At 43.3% G+C, this 16962-nt stretch overlaps 2 protein-coding genes across 6 annotated transcripts in view; one reads left to right on the top strand and one right to left on the bottom strand.

Annotated features, from left to right (window-relative positions):
• foxn4 (forkhead box N4) lies at nt 1-10404 on the top strand. Its single transcript, XM_021605390.3, has 10 exons — nt 1-943; nt 1669-1769; nt 4609-4793; nt 5289-5401; nt 5535-5645; nt 5966-6093; nt 6331-6427; nt 6676-6883; nt 7262-7651; nt 7802-10404. The coding sequence occupies exons 2-10, from the start codon at nt 1690-1692 to the stop codon at nt 8059-8061; spliced, it is 1572 nt and encodes a 523-aa protein (XP_021461065.1). The 5' UTR covers nt 1-943; nt 1669-1689; the 3' UTR covers nt 8062-10404.
• LOC110525352 (acetyl-CoA carboxylase 2) overlaps nt 10323-16962 on the bottom strand; it is a 59242-nt gene continuing 52602 nt past the window's right edge. For 3 of the 5 annotated variants that reach the window (XM_090237082.1, XM_090237080.1, XM_090237081.1), the window contains 7 exons: nt 15022-15157; nt 14516-14693; nt 14253-14365; nt 13824-13978; nt 13220-13390; nt 12850-12986; nt 10323-12721 (listed from right to left, as the gene is read on the bottom strand). In XM_090237082.1, coding sequence (XP_090093208.1) covers nt 12595-12721; nt 12850-12986; nt 13220-13390; nt 13824-13978; nt 14253-14365; nt 14516-14693; nt 15022-15157 — 1017 coding nt within the window. In that variant the 3' untranslated portion in view covers nt 10323-12594. The remainder of the gene's footprint in view (nt 12722-12849; nt 12987-13219; nt 13391-13823; nt 13979-14252; nt 14366-14515; nt 14694-15021; nt 15158-16962) is intronic. The other 2 variants (XM_021605386.3, XM_021605387.3) reach the window with 1 other exon arrangement.

Genomic DNA, 16962 nt, shown 5'->3' with positions numbered 1-16962 from the left:
TTTTTCCCGCTGTTGTACGGAGAAAGACGCGGGTGCAGCGGCGGGGAAACAAATTGTCTACAAGCACTCGCCTTTTAATTCACATTCATTCCGTTTCAGACGCTAACAAGCAGCGATAGACACCATCAAGAGTCGAAGGTCTCTAATAATTACTATGTTGGAATACTTGAAAACTGGAACTTGGGAGGACTGGACATTATATCGAAGGGAAATTGTATAGGGTACAAATACGCTATAGGACTACATCTTTCTTAAGCAGTTATTCCTCTTATTTTTTATTTGCATTAATTTGTTTTAATTTGTAGCGCTGATTTCAAATTAAGACTGGGCAAAGTGATGTGTTAATGTTGTGTATTGTAGGCTATAGCGACGCATCTAAAGGCGCACCTGCACCTCGATCTTGACCAAACAATTTATTTTAGCTGACTAATAAAAAGTATCACACAAGTATGCTGCCATATGTCGCCGTACAATGACAATTGTCAACTATATTGGATAGAGACTGGGTGGCTACAGCTATAGAGTGGTTTATTGTTTTGAAACCAACCTTTCTCAAATTCGTCATTGTCCATGGATAACCTACTGTTTATCCAGAAACTCCACAATCACAGTAATTAAAGAAATACTAGCCTAGGTGTAAATACAAAAAGTGAGATCAGACTGCATATTTTTTTTGTCCATTCGGATGGTGTACTGTCTTCCACGGGAGTCTGTTACAAGTTGTTACATTGGCAGCAGCTGTCAAACCCTTAGGATCCTGCCCTTTGAGCAACAACAGGCTCCGTTAAGGTAGATAGGCCTATTGCGCATGACAGTGTGCTGGACAGCTCCAGAGAGGGAAATTTAAAAACGGTTTTTCGGAAACAAGTGCAGCACAGTGAAAACACAGTAGACTACACGGACTCGTCAACAACTAACATTTTCTGCAGATTATCCTGAACAGGTAAGATTTAACTTTTTCCGGTATGACAAGGATGAATGTCAGCAAATAGTTATGATACTTTGAGTGAGAGGGGATTATTTATATTAGAGGACTTTTCATTTTTGTGTCATTGTTGTTATTTCAGAAAGGGTGGGAAACGCTGCTATATTTAGGGATTGCACAAAAAGTAGTTTTTTTTTTATCAGTAAAAAAATATTAATAAATAGCCTTATCATTTCCAATGCTTATTAAATAGCAATCCATTTGTTTTCTGTATTGTAAAACGTCAATGTTATATTAATTTGAAGCATAGGCCTACATTTGTGAACTGATACCCCTGTAACTTGTGTATAAAAACATCTAAAGTATTTTTGTTGTCTATTTTAATTTGCAATTGTTATGTTTTTTCCATGATAGCTTATATCATTATTGTTATTAACTGATCATAATCAGATTCAGATTTTTTAAATAGTGCATTCATTGTAGCCTATATGATTAATGTAGTACATAATACTATATCATACATAATATAAATACTTATTTTCCTCCATAAGTAGTCTGTTTGATGTGCTAATATTTTATTTATCTAAAGGTCATAATCATAGCCTATATAATGAGTAGACAAAACAAGGAAACAAAATTCAAATTGTTTGGTCAGTTTAAAAAAAGAAATAGGTCTAGACCTAAATGACATCAAGTATTGAAGCCTAGATGTCTTATGCAGAGGCACTTTTTCCTTGTTTCAGCATTATCAAATATCCCAGGAAATGATAGAAAGTGGAATTACATCCAGGATGTCAGGAGTTCTAGAAAATTCAGGTCATCATCCCTCTCCACAAGATTACAGGTAAGACTGGATTTGTGAATTGCAATGATACGCTTTTTGATCAAAGTTGTATCTTTGTAAAGTTGGCTCCACTTAACAAAAAAAAAGGCAAATATGATTCAAAAGGTTGAGGTATAAGGATAACTCCAATATATATTTTCCAAAAACTCCCTATACTGTAGTTTTAATCCAACGGTAGATGGACAGCTCTTTCAGTGAAGGGAGGTGGTGTATGAAAAAGGGGAGAAAAAAACCCACTACCTAAGAATAAATGATTTTGTCTGAATGGATCTGTCAGAAACCATCAGCTCTGTTTACACTCCCGCTGCCGGCACACAGTGAGACTCAGCCTCTTGGCCCGCCGGCTCCAAGGGGGAGATGGGGCTCTCCGGGTCACTAGCGAGGAGAAGTGGCTCACAATTAGGAGGTGGGAGTGGGGTCTGTGTAGTATTGAACCTCTGGGAAAGCTTGTGCGGCTTGTGCTAGACGGGGGACACTATAGACCAGCATGCCGTGCCTCGTTGAACATGCTCTTTATTGTGGGTTAAGTGGGGGTGTATAGGGAAGAGGCATCCTAATTGCTGTAAAAATATTTAGGGTGATTCGCTTAGGCCTAGAGATGCTTTTCAGATTTTCAGGAAAAAATAAAAAAGCATTAAGAATGTGTTTTACATATAAATTGTGTTATATAGGCTATGACTGTTTCCAATCAAGTTTAAATGTTTTGATCAAATCCCACTAATCGTTGAAGGGATATTCATGTTCACAAATAAAACCTAACCTGATTTTTGTACCTTGGCTGTAGTAAATTCCTCATTCATTTAGAAAATTTGGCCAAAACACCATACAAATACCCAAATCCTATATTACAAATGTACCCTTTCTGAATATCGTGTCTACATTAGATTTTTGAAAAGTCATGTTATCATGTTATAGGCCTAATCCACTTTCAGATTTTGCTTTGATGCAACTCATTGACAATATTCAAAAGTGGATTGAACCCCAAAAAAGTTCAGACATGTCCTTCAGGAAAGGATACTGCTGTAATATGAGTTGGATTGGTCTGTTTGTAAGGTGATTTAGACACATTTCAGAATGAATGGGACCCTATGGATCCGACTACAGCCAAGGTAAATGACAAATCACGTTAAGGGATGTTCAACTCAATACAACCTAAGGCCAAAATAGTAATCTTGTTATATGCTTCCATTGGAACTAGCTCTCTAAAATGTGTTTTACCTATTTGGATTAAGCCTTAACTCAGGGTTACAGCTGGTGAGGCATATATTTGTCGTTTTTTTAAAGAGAGAGAACACGCATGTGTGTGTGCATGTATGTAGGCATGTGTGCATGTGTCTTTTTTGGGGGTAGAGGGAGCTCATACTACAAATCTCAAGTAGAAATAGGTGTCTGTGGTGGTGCCTGTGGTGTACAGTTTCACAGGAGCGTCTGTCACTCTGCTTTGAAAGAGACGGTTATTCACAAGCCTTTACTAGCACATGCAGTCAAGGTGTCCAAAGCCTTGTGCTAAGGCAAAGCTCTGGATGAAATGTCATTTATTCAGGTGACAGGCTGACCTCCATCAACCCCACCCTCCTCCCTCAGTCCCCCAGGGCCCCGTCTACTGCCCTTCTGGGTGGAGGAGGGGGGACAGTGTGAGGGGAGAGGGACAGGGAAGCAGATGGCATCCTATTTGTCCCTCTTGTGTGAGGACTGTCATTCCAACAGATTAATGCAGGGGCTGGTAAAAAAAAAAAACGTTAAAAAAACGGCAGAGACAATCAAGGAAGGGTCTGGGTGGAAACAATAGGGCCACGTGCCACTGGACAGATTTGTCGTTTGGGACACAATAGGTGATCATTTTTCAATAGACAAGGCCAACTGTTGCAGAGCGACATGTGCCGCTCTCCCATATTTTCAAATGATCTCATGCGCTGTTTACTTATGATTCAGCCAATGGGTAGAGGGAGATTGTAGTCACCTGATGTAGGGGTGATTTTGTTTGCAGTTGGGGTGGGGTGGGGAGCGGGGGATCCTACAGTCTCCAGACCCACAAAGTAACTGAATAGTGAGTGTCGTCATAGCGACCCCAATTACTGAACTATTCTACAGTAAGTGTGTAGAGAGACGACTGGAGAGGATTCTTCTCTTTTCTCCTTGCAGAACCCTCCTGTCTAAAAGAAATAATGAGCAAAAGCTGATTGGCACCCCATGCCCCGATTAAGCACAAATTAAGCAGTAAATCTTCACAAATATTGTACGCAGGTATGGGAATTCATTGTTGACACAACTTGATCATCATTGTTGGTGGTTATGTTGCAAATCTAATGATCACTTCTTTTTATTTGTATTTCCCAAAACTCAGGAAGTAGATGAGAACATTAAAATTGTTGATGAGGAAGGTCATAAGCAAGTTACTGAAGAGGGATTAATAATAACGAGAATGTTGGCTTTTTATCCATAATGTTACTATTACAGTAATTAGCTAATCAAATAGCACTCTATAATATACTTGTGGTAAATCCCAGATAAGATTATACTCCTGGATTATGATTCATTTTCACTTCTCCCACACCAATGTTGGATGCATTACTTTAGGTTTAATGGAATACATGTCTGTTCAGTCAGTGTCCTGTATATTTTCCCTAGATATAACCAGACCTGAATAGTATGAATACTATTTATAAAGTGGCTACTTACACATTTGTTTTGGGGTTTGTACTTTTGGGATTATTATTTTTTTGCTTCCATGGGAATACTGATTTCAACTAGTATTTGAATCCAGGTCTGGATATATCCTACAGTTGTATGCTAGGCTGTGTATCTGAGTGGTTTTGTTGCTTGTGTCCCGTCCCTGCAGACTTCTGACCACAGACCCCTCCCAGCTTCAAGAGGATCTCCCTGGGGAACTGCAGTCTCTGTCATGGCTCACATCTGTAGATGTTCCCCGGCTGCAGCAGATGGCCGATGGTCGCGGTGGTGGCGGAGGAGACTTCAACGGGCCTTCCCAGGGGCAGGGGGGCAGCCTGCTTGAGCAGCAGACAGGTGAGACACACAAAAACACACACACACGCCAATTGGGGGAGCCTGCACCATTTCAAATCCACACACACGCTCTGATTGGATAGTTCAGGAGTGCTTCTGGGCTCTGATGCTGAAGAGGACAAATTGATCAAAATGATTACAGTTGGAAGCATAACTGCCAACCTGGCTAATGAGACTGGCAAGACCAATAGAATGATTAAAGTGCAGTATAAGGGGATATAGACTTGGGCCTACACTGATACTTGATAGGGCCATGGACCCTGTCTTAATGCTTTACAAATGCATCCTTCCTTCTTATCTTCCTTGAAGCACAATCATGTATCAGAATACTTAAATTGGTAAAAGTAATAGGGTGGTAGCCTTGCTCAGCCCTATCCAATCACATTTGCTTACCTCGAGGAAGCGAGGAAGGATGCATCTCTAAAGTATTGGAACAGGGCCGATGTGTGGAGATTGAAGACAGACCTGGATTTTGTACTGCTTCCTTCCTCACAGCTCAGCTGAACAACATGACCATGGCAGGGGGACAGGGATCCATGATCCACCTACAGAGCAACATGCAGCACAGCCCCCTGGGAATTAACGTCATCACCCCCCACAGCGGAAATGTAAGTTATGCATCCTGACATTAAAAAATACATATATGATTTATCCAAACAGTTTTATTAATCAGTGCTTATTCTCTAGCTAAATGAAATCATATAGTAAATATACTGAAGTTGCCCTGGGTCTATTCCACAGATGTCTCCATTCTCCATGAATGGGCAGCCCTCCCCAGGGTACCAATGTCCTGCCTCTGCCTACCAACCTACAGCCCAACAAGTTTTCACTCTGACCCAGGCTAGCCAGCAGGTAACTACGTCATCCCTACAACTGGGCTGTGGATACAGTTTGTGAATTAGAAATGAATTGTTACATATAATTTATTGTAAAGAGTATTTAGTAAATGACAATGTAACAACCTATTAATACAGTAATGTTAGCGTAATTACAGTGTTACTACATGGGTATATGAGCAACTTAATGTAGTGTTAGAGATTATTCTATTTGTTTACGGCCTACTGCTGATTAAGGGTTTGATGTTTATATGGCATTAATTAAAACACTATTTTTATTTAAAATAAATAATATACATTACAAATATTCTAGATTGTTCTCTCATTTTCTCTCAGTGTTCTCCTGCTGGGTTCTATAGCAATGTCTCCTTCAACAACCAAAACCTGTTCACACAGCCGCGCCTGGCTCCACAAAACCAGGACCTACAGCCTAAGTCTTTCCCCAAGCCCATCTACTCCTACAGGTAAGCCTCCCCTGGGCCAAGGGGCATTACAGTAGTATTGTATTGCCCGGGTCATATTCACTAGGGCACACAAAGGAAAATGACAAGTTCAGGTAGTTCCCCATTTAAGTCAATTTTCTTCCCTTTGGTGCCTAATGAACAAGACCCTGGTCTAATTATCAACCATATGAAATGTATTTACTTCCTAGATTTATAACTAAATGGTAATATTGTCTTTCTACTTTGATCCATCCTTAGCTGTTTGATTGCTATGGCTCTGAAGAACAGCAAGACGGGCAGTCTCCCTGTCAGCGAGATCTACAGCTTTATGAAGGAGCATTTCCCCTACTTTAAGGTAAGACTTGAGTAGATCCTCTAAGGACTGGTTTCTCGGACCCAGTTTAAGCCTAACCCTGGAATAAAAAGCATACTCAATGAAGAATCACCATTGAACCTGCTTTTTAGTCTAGGACCGGGTCCAGAAAACTGGCGTAATATTCAAATAGGGATTGGGGAAGCAGATATGTTGCATGGAAGTTAGCATTGTGTTTAGTAAGTCGTTTAAATGTCTCCTTCCTCTACTTGGGGTTGTTTTCCCTATAGACAGCACCAGACGGATGGAAGAACTCAGTCCGACACAACCTGTCTCTAAACAAGTGCTTTGAGAAGGTGGAGAACAAGATGAGCGGCTCCTCGCGTAAGGGCTGCCTCTGGGCCCTGAACCCGGCCAAGATCGACAAGATGGAAGAGGAGATGCAGAAGTGGAAGCGCAAGGACCTGCCAGCCATCCGTCGCAGCATGGCCAACCCAGGTGAGACCACAGGGCTGACTGAGGTCTATTCACACACAACCTGGATCCTGTTCAATAGGCACAAAATAGAGGAAAAGGGACTGAAACAGGGAGGAACAACCTGAACTCATTTTTGTTTTCCTTTGCAAAATGTTTTTGAAAAATTGTGTGTGCTCTATTGAACACGGCCCATCAATGAAGAACATGACCCTCCACCAATGAAGATGATTATTCCTCCTCAGTTTTATGTCTATGTGGCAACTGTCACGGCTACAGTACAGTTGGCTATGTTCCAATTGACACTAATATGCTTAGACTCTGCTAAGTGTTTTGTTTTAAATGGACAGTCATCAGTCTGTCATCAGCTGCTAAACTGCCCTGTTTTTCCCTCTCTGTCAGATGAGTTGGACAAGCTGATCACGGACCGGCCAGAGAGCTGCAGACGAAAGCCCATGGACCCCGGGATGACCCGTCTCCCCAGCTGTCCGTCCGGCCTAACCCTGCCTGTCCAAGGCCAGATGCAGCCCCAGCCCGTGGTCACCCTGTCCCTGCAGTGCCTGCCCATGCACCACCAGCTTCATGCCCAGCTCCAGGCCAATGCCCAGGCCAGGCTGGCCTCGGTATCCCCCGCCCAGACACCCCCCCTCCACACCGTTCCTGACCTCTCCCACAGCCCTCTTGCCACCGAGCATCCCGGCAAGCAGCCTCATGACTTCTACAGTCTCCACGGTGACGTCAACGCAGAGGTGGACGCACTGGACCCCAGCATCATGGACTTCGCTCTACAAGGTGGGTAGCTATAGCACCTAGTCACAACATGATATACTAATTGAACAATCCTCAAACCAATGTTACTTTGCACTGGAGTTGGCCATTTTCTTGTCTCTTAGAAGCAGTGATGACCATTGACGTGACAAAATGAGTTCCTTCTGTCCTCAGGTAACCTGTGGGAGGAGATGAAAGACGACAGCTTTAACCTGGAAGCGTTGGGTACCTTCAGTAACTCTCCCCTGCGTTTGTCTGACTGTGACCTGGGCGCCATGACCGGCAGCCTCCCTCCTGTTTCCAGTGGAGGCAGCATGCCCTTCTCAGACCTGCAGGCGACGGGCCTGTTCACCTCATACGCCACCCTGGACGCCCTCTCCTCCCAGTACATGGGGACGCCAGGCAACAGCAAGCCCATCACCGCCCTGCTTTAATGAAAACATCCCCACCACAGAGTGGAAGTCAAAGACAGAGCTGTAGTGATGCATCACCAACAGAATCAAAATACCTTCTTTTGTTTCGCACAGAGGCTCTACTTGTCAATCCCACTACTGGCACCAAAACCCCCCCACATCTTCTTTGACTGAAAAGCGTGAACCCTCATTGGTTTTCTCTGTCCACAATGACAGTGCAACTTGTGTTGCCGTCCCCAAGCCACTACTTCAGATGGGAGAAAGAGGTCCGTTTGGAGACTGATTTGATCAAAATCATTTTAAAACCACACACATACAGGGTCTTCGGAAAGTATTCAGACCCCTTGACTTTTTCCACAATTTGTTCTTAAATTGATTAAATCAGTCTACGCACAATACCCCATAATGACAAAACAAAAACAGGTTTTGGGAAAATTTAGCTAATTAAAATAATAAATAAATGGAAATATCACATTTACATAAGTACTCAGACCCTTTACTCAGGACTTTGTTGAAGCACCTTTGGCAGCGATGACAGCCTCGATTTTTCTTGGGTATGATGCTACAAGCTTGGCACACCTGTATTTGGGGAGTTTCTCCCATTCTTCTCTGCAGATCCTCTCAAGCTCTGTCAGGTTGGATGGGGGGCATCACTGCAGAGCTCTTTTCAGGTCTCTCCAGAGAGGTTAGATCGGGTTCAAGTCCGGGCTCTGGCTGGGCCACTCAAGGACATTCAGAGACTTGCCTCGAAGCCACTCCTGCATTGTCTTGGCTGTGTGCTTAGGGTCATTGTCATGTTGGAAGGTGAACCTTCACCCCAGTCTGAGGTCCTGAGCGCTCTGGAGCAGGTTTTCATCATGGATTTCTCTGTACTTTGCTCCGTTCATCTTTCCCTAGATCCTGACAAGTCTCCCAGTCCCTGCCACTGAAAAATATCCCCACAGCATGATTCTGCCACCACCATGCTTCACCGTAGGGATGGTGCCAGGTTTCCTCCAGACGTGACGCTTGGCATTCAGGCCAATTTTGGTTTCATCAGACCAGACAATCTTGTTGAGAGTCTTTAGGTGCCTTTTGGTAAACTCCAAGTGGGCTGTCATGTGCCATTTCACTGAGAAGTGGCTTCCGTCTGGCCACTCTACCATAAAGGCTTGATTGGTAGAGTCCTGCAGAGATGGTTGTCCTTCTGGAAGGTTCTCCCCATCTCCACAGAGGAACTCTAGAGCTCTGTCAGAGTGACTATTGGGTTCTTGGTCACCTCCCTGACCAAGGCCCTTCTCCCCCGATTGCTCAGTTTAGGCAGGCGGCCAGCTCTAGGAATAATCTTGGTGGTTCCAAACTTCTTCCATTTAAGAATGATGGAGGCCACTGTGTTCTTGGGGATCTTCAATGCTGCAGACATGTTCTGGTACCCTTCTCCAGTTCTGTACCTCGACACTATCCTGTCTCGGAGCTCTACGGACAATTCCTTCGACTTCATGGCTTGTTTTTGGCTCTGACATGCACTGTCAACTGTGGGACCTTATATAGACAGGTGTGTGCCTTTCCAAATCATGTCCCATCAATTGATTTTACCACAGGTGGAATCTCAAGGATTATTAATGGAAACCTGAGCTCAATTTCAAGTCTCATAGCAAAAGGTCTTAATTATTATGTAAATAAGGTATTTCTGTTTTTGTTTTTTTATACATAAAAATCTGTTTTCACTTTGTCATTATGGGGTATTTAGTGTAGATTGCTGAAAAATATATTTAATACATTTTAGAATTAGGCTATAACGTAACAAAATGTAGAAAAAGTCCAGGGGTTGTAATACTTTCCGAAGGTACTGTGTACTGTAAGCAAGAGGAGTAACCAATGGCGGCTAAGAGGGAAACTCAAATTAGGAGCACATTGACAAAAATATACGGACATCTCTGGTGGAGCTTTGCCAGGCAAAGACTCAAGAAGCTGTGCTACCCTGTAGTACACCAACTACTAACTTACCATCTGCTAGTTATTGTACCATTGGCATTCCTGTGTTTGTAAGCCTTACCATGATACTGTTAAGTTCCCGGTTCTTTATCTGTTGTCTGTATCATCTTAGGAAGTATTACTGTGATGTTTTATTTATATTGGAGAAAGGGAAGAATTTATCAAACACGGTTTACTGTATATATTTGTATGTTTCAAATCCCTTCTATCTCCACAGAAAAGCTTTAGTTTCTTAAACAGTATTTACCCATACATTCCAAAACAGGTCAGCATTGGAAAATATGCTAAAATTAGTCAAATTCTGAATTCATCATTGAAATGATTTTTTATGACTGTCAGGCTACATGTACTTTAAAATTACACAAAAACAATAAAATCACAATGGGTAAATCAGTTTCAGTTTTGTGCTGAAAATAGATTCATTACATTTATTTACTTTACCTCTTATTAGGGTTACGTACACAAAATAGCAGATATTTTATATATATTATTAACACAATTTCAAATGGATATCTGATATTTTGCTGAAGGCAACAGCAGGAGAATAGCTTGGGGTCTTTCGGTTACAATTTTGTCATTCATCCATTGCACCGTTGTCTGCCCCTGTTCACCTGAGTTTAAGCAACAATCAGAATTCTATTAAACACAATGAAAACATGTACACGTATTCATATCACATACAAAAAGATAGCACAAATCATGATCTTCTTTAGGTGTCCATTTGTTCCAAATGAGCACCATACAAGTACTATGGGTGTGAATTTATCTAGTGGCATTTATATTGTTCAGCCAGACTACACACCATGTATACACCATCAATAACCAGGTTTCCATCCAACCTTTTTATGCGAGTAAAGTACATGTTGGATAAGAAAGGTGACAACAGGCCTGATGCAAATTTGTAGGTAAACTTCACAAATGTCGACAAAACAAAATACGGGGTTATTATCAGGTGGGTTATTATAAGGTGGGTTATTATTAGGTGGGTTATTATAAGGTGGGTTATTATAAGGTGGGTTATTTTTGTATCTGTAAAATGTATTATGTGAGAAATGGCGGTGAAAATGCCTTTATACATAAATATTGCTATAATAACCATCATATCAAAGTAAACTTGGAGTCACGCGATGTTGTGTGGTCCTCCCACTAGACTGGTTGGGAAAGCATGCGGTTAATTAGGCTACAGATTAAATAAATGATGAACTTCACAGGGTGGTGAAAGTGCACGGTGATGAGCTTGATGCTCTTTTCCAATAAATATTGAGGGTCTTATTCTGGTGACATGACGATCAAAGCTTGGCTGCCGTTTGACAAATCAAAATGATCTCACTCTTTTGTCCATGACAATCTCATCATGTAGGCTAGCCTACCTGCACTGTATATCTGAGAGTTGTTGGCTAGCACGCAAATGATTTGACCTGAATGAGCACATTCGCTATATAAATAAATAAAAAAATGTTAAAACCATCAGTAAAGTTGAAAATCTGACGGAAACCCATTTCTGTTTTTAAAATTTTAAAATTTGGTAAATGGGAATTTAACAGCAAAAGTAATTTTTTTGTGCATAGCTCATCACACACAGCCTTTTATCCACAACAAGGCAATTTGATGGAAACACATCTCTGGTGGGAAAATGCACATATTGTTTTTATGCTAATTTTAGAATATTAGCATGAAAATCTGTCGCCAATTGGATGGAAACTTAGCAATTGACAACAAAAAAATACAAATGAAATGACTCAGGAAAAACACATGTGTATTTCTAATTCAGTCAAACACCAATAATACAAAGAAAGAAATTCAACAGTACAAGAATAAACACCAGGTGGTAACGTTAAGTACAAAAAAAGCTTTTACCTGACTTTCAAATTGCACACAGGCTTTTAAAGACGACACTGACCTAAAAACAAACCTTTGGTTTAATTAGGGAAAGAAAAAAGAACATTCCCCTTCGTACAGTATGCCGTACATTCAAAGGATAGCAATGAGAATCTTTATTAGAATACTGACAAAAAGGCCCATGGTTCAATCCATTCAATGAATGTTACATTTTTTAAATATGTGGGTTTTCCCATCCTTTTGATAATGTGCATTTGAAATGCCAGTGAGTAGTGGCGGTTCCCTCTGATCACAGCAATGTCAACCGCTACATGGAACCAGACCATTTTTTTGCCTGCCTGTGTCAGGTGGGTGTGGTTGGTACCTTTGATCATTTTCTATTGGTTCCATTTGAACAGGCAAGCTCAAATACAGTATTTGAAATGATCTGAGATAGATCTGAGATGGTTGGAACATCCTAAACATGTCCAATCACAGCATGTGGTACATGTGCAGTGGCAAGGTGAAACAACGCTGTGCCTGGTTACAGTGTGTGAGTAGCACTAACTAGCCCTAACCCTGAGAATAAGACAAGCTTTAGTCTTAGCTTTATTGGCTCACCTGATTACAACATAAAGTAGGATGCACTGGAGAAGATGCTGGCCCTAGGGTCCACACGTCTACTTCTCTAGTCTCTCTCGTATGGGAAAACTACATAGATGTCTTGTGTAGGAGTCAGGCAGCTCAGCTCAGACCTGGAGTTTAACTGGGGGCCGTGCCGTCCATCGTGGCCAGCAGGTGGGAAATCTTGGCCCTCTGGGACGGAGTGATGGTCTGGCTCATGTGGATGATGCAGTCCATGGTCAACTCAGGATTGGCCTGCACCAGGCTAGAATAACAAACACAGTATACACAATAGGATTACTGGTAGTTGCCATATACACACAGTGCATTCAAGTGCATGCGTGCGCACGCGTGTGTGTGTGTGTGTGTGTGTGTGTGCGTGTGTGTGTGTACCTGCGGATGTGTTTCAAGGCGTGGTCCCTCTTCAGGTACTTGATGTTCTCTCTGATGGCTGATCGTGTGCCGTCCTCTTTGGTCAAATGTTTCTCCAGCCACTCCACCACCGCCTTGTTGTGGTCCCAAAGGTACGCCTGGAAATGAGGCACAGAATCTCACTCTAAAACACTTCTCCACACAATGGATTGTAGTGAAATAGATTGTGTCTCCCACGCAGTAACCCAACATCTTAAACATTGGATCAAAAATAACTCCTTATTGTCAGAGGGTGACAATTAGGACATGTTTCAGACAGGGCTACTACACTATAATAGCATAACACCACTTGTATGACATGAACGGAGACATTCGGTTGTGACGTCCATACCTGGACTGTTCCCTCAGTCTCCACAAACCAGCGGCGCAGCATGGACTGGATGTGTCCGTCACTCAGCTCTGGGTTGGCCTGCAGGACCTCACACTTCACCACGCCCTCCAGCAGGAGGCGCCGCAGACGCCAGTAGAAGAAGCTCCGCACGTTCTTCCAGTCCAGGATGTCCTGCATGTGACCACCGGGTTACACAGACCACCCCCGGGTTACACAGACCACCCCCGGGTTACACAGACCACCCCCGGGTTACACAGACCACCCCCAGGTTACACAGACCACCCCCGGGTTACACAGACCACCCCCGGGTTACACAGACCACCCCCGGGTTACACAGACCACCCCCGGGTTACACAGACCACCCCCGGGTTACACAGACAATAGAGTGAGAGGGAGGGACACTAATGCCCCTGTCCCATTGCAGGTACAGAGAATAGGACTGGCCACGACACATGCATCTCCTGCCAGCCCATGTGCTCCACTTGTAATTTCCTTCAACTTTATTTTGCTTTGCAGTGTTGGCTCTGGGACCTTCTCTTGTTTGATTGACTATCATAACACAGGGAGTGTTGTTGAAAATACAGAGAGGAAAGTTGATTCTTACCGTGATGGCACCCTTCTCCTGCATCCTACCAGGAGTGTCGTGGAGGTCCACAAACTGCACTGCCACCTGGTGGTAAATGGGCAGTAGGAACTCCTCTCTGGCACTCAGCTTGGCCTCCAGGTCCCGCTGCTGTTTGTCCGTCAGCTCGGGTGTACCTGGTCAGTCAAGAGGATTTATCAGCCAGTGTCTCCAATGGAAAGCAGAAAATGTTTCTTTCTTGTTGGACAAATCCAGGTAGTCTTATCCTGCTTCAGTCTGATTGTTTTTGTTTGGTGCCTAATGAACCAGTTGTTTTTTTTAAATAGTTGACATACTCCTTTTACTCTAAACATGCCAAAACTTCAACAACTGTTATAATGCTAATGAAAAAAACCCATAATGCCTATTGTAGATATGGGTGAAACTACAGGTACTGTTGTAAGAGTTTACCAAGCTTTTCAGCCAGAATGGCGTAGATTGAGTCGATTCGGCGCATGGTCTTCAACAGGTCTTTCCTGCGATACTTAATCTCAACAGTGCCCTCTGCCTCGAGCACACCACCCCTGGACAGGGAGAGCGAGAGACAGACAGAGAAGAGGAGAGGGAAGATAAGGGGAGGGTAAAGATGAAGAGAGAGAAAGAGAGAGAGTAAGAGAGCAACTCATTCACAATGCAGGGAAGCTTCTCTCCTGTGTAAATGTAAAAAGGCCCACCTGCTCTCCTTGTCTGCGTAGAGCTCCATGCACAGAGGGTTGATGGTGGGGTCAATCACTACCCAGGATCCCCCTCTCAGCTCGGCGTGCGGCGGGATGTAGATCAACACGGGCTGGCGAAACTCCCGCAGGCCATCCACGATGTAGGCACCGAACTTCAGCACCTGGTCGTACATGTCTAAGAGAGAGAGAAACGGACTTGTGGTTTTATTTTATTCTATAAATGCTGAGAGAAACGGACGAGTAGTTATGGTTTTATTTTATTCTTTAAATGCTGGGGTGTTTTAGTGGCAGTTATTGTTCCAGTCAGTACCAGACCTGGGTTCAAATACTATTTGAAATGTTTTAAATATTTTGAGCTTTACTTTAATCTGCCAGACGGGCATTCTTTGCACTTTTCTATACGTTTCTATTGGTTCCTTAAAACAGGCAAGCTCAATCAGGCACAGATACAGTATTTGAAATGATTTTATGTTGTATTTAAACCCAGGTCTACCAGTCTGTACCTTTCATTCCCCCGGAGAAGCCTCTCCAGTTGGCGAACACCATCAGAGGCAGCCGCTCGCGGTTGAAGTCACGGATGGCCTGGGCTGTCTTAAAGGCTGAGTCCGGGAACCACACCTGGCCAGCCTGTTGCACCAGCTGAGAGGAACGCACAGAGAGGGATATTACACTCTGGTGTAGCTGTCATTTCAGTCTGTGTTACCTTGTCAGATCATGCATTTCTTTTCTAAATGATCGAAGGCATCAAAACTTTATTAATGACGGCTTACTAACAGGTCCCCTTGGCATATGACACAAGCAGGTCCATTACGTAATCATTAAATGACACAACATACACTAGGTGTACAAAACAGAGGGTTGTGCGGACAGTACATCACTGAGGCTGAGCTCCCTGCCATCCAGGACCTCTATATCAGGCGGTTTGAAAAGAAGGCTGGGTAAATCGTCAAAGACTCCAACCACCCAAGCCATAGACAATTTTCTCTGCTGCCGCATGAAAAGCGGTACTGGTCTATCACGTCTGACACCAAGTCTGACACCAACAGGCTCTTGAACAGCTTCTATCCCCAAGCAATATGACTGATAAAAATGTATACCTCTATACATATCTACCTCCATCACTCCAGTATCCCTGTCCCCTTACCTCTATACATATCTACCTCCATCACTCCAGTATCCCTGTCCCCTTACCTCTATACATATCTACCTCCATCACTCCAGTATCCCTGTCACCTTACCTCTATACATATCTACCTCCATCACTCCAGTATCCCTGTCACCTTACCTCTATACATATCTACCTCCATCACTCCAGTATCCCTGTCCCCTTACCTCTATACATATCTACCTCCATCACTCCAGTATCTCTGTCACCTTACCTCTATACATATCTACCTCCATCACTCCAGTATCCCTGTCACCTTACCCCTAAACATATCTACCTCCATCACTCCAGTATCCCTGTCCCCTTACCTCTATACATATCTACCTCCATCACTCCAGTATCCCTGTCACCTTACCTCTATACATATCTACCTCCATCACTCCAGTATCCCTGTCCCCTTACCTCTATACATATCTACCGCCATCACTCCAGTATCCCTGTCACCTTACCCCTAAACATATCTACCGCCATCACTCCAGTATCCCTGTCACCTTACCTCCATCACTCCAGTATCCCTGTCACCTTACCCCTAAACATATCTACCGCCATCACTCCAGTATCCCTGTCCCCTTACCTCTATACATATCTACCTCCATCACTCCAGTATCCCTGTCCCCTTACCTCTATACATATCTACCTCCATCACTCCAGTATCCCTGTCACCTTACCTCTATACATATCTACCTCCATCACTCCAGTATCCCTGTCACCTTACCCCTAAACATATCTACCGCCATCACTCCAGTATCCCTGTCACCTTACCCCTAAACATATCTACCTCCATCACTCCAGTATCCCTGTCCCCTTACCTCTATACATATCTACCGCCATCACTCCAGTATCCCTGTCCCCTTACCTCTATACATATCTACCTCCATCACTCCAGTATCCATGTCACCTTACCTCTATACATATCTACCTCCATCACTCCAGTATCCCTGTCCCCTTACCTCTATACATATCTACCGCCATCACTCCAGTATCCCTGTCACCTTACCTCCATCACTCCAGTATCCCTGTCACCTTACCCCTAAACATATCTACCTCCATCACTCCAGTATCTCTGTCACCTTACCTCTATACATATCTACCTCCATCACTCCAGTATCTCTGTCACCTTACCTCTATACATATCTACCTCCATCACTCCAGTATCCCTGTCACCTTACCCCTAAACATATCTACCTCCATCACTCCAGTATCCCTGTCACCTTACCTCCATCACTCCAGTATCCCTGTCACCTTACCTCCATCACTCCAGTATCCCTGTCACCTTACC

The sequence above is a fragment of the Oncorhynchus mykiss genome, chromosome 6 (genome assembly GCF_057628025.1).
Source record: "Oncorhynchus mykiss isolate SJ-2025 chromosome 6, ASM5762802v1, whole genome shotgun sequence".
Classification (NCBI taxonomy): domain Eukaryota; kingdom Metazoa; phylum Chordata; class Actinopteri; order Salmoniformes; family Salmonidae; genus Oncorhynchus; species Oncorhynchus mykiss.
This window is presented reverse-complemented; position numbering and strand designations above follow the sequence as displayed.

What these genes read in the sequence shown, in the direction of transcription:
- foxn4 (XM_021605390.3), top strand. Translation starts at nt 1,690, where the DNA reads ATGATAGAAAGTGGAATTACATCCAGGATGTCAGGAGTTCTAGAAAAT. An exon ending in AGCATTTCCCCTACTTTAAG is followed by an intron (nt 6,428 to 6,675) that starts GTAAGACTTGAG and finishes TTTTCCCTATAG; the next exon opens with ACAGCACCAGACGGATGGAA. An exon ending in TCGCAGCATGGCCAACCCAG is followed by an intron (nt 6,884 to 7,261) that starts GTGAGACCACAG and finishes CCTCTCTGTCAG; the next exon opens with ATGAGTTGGACAAGCTGATC.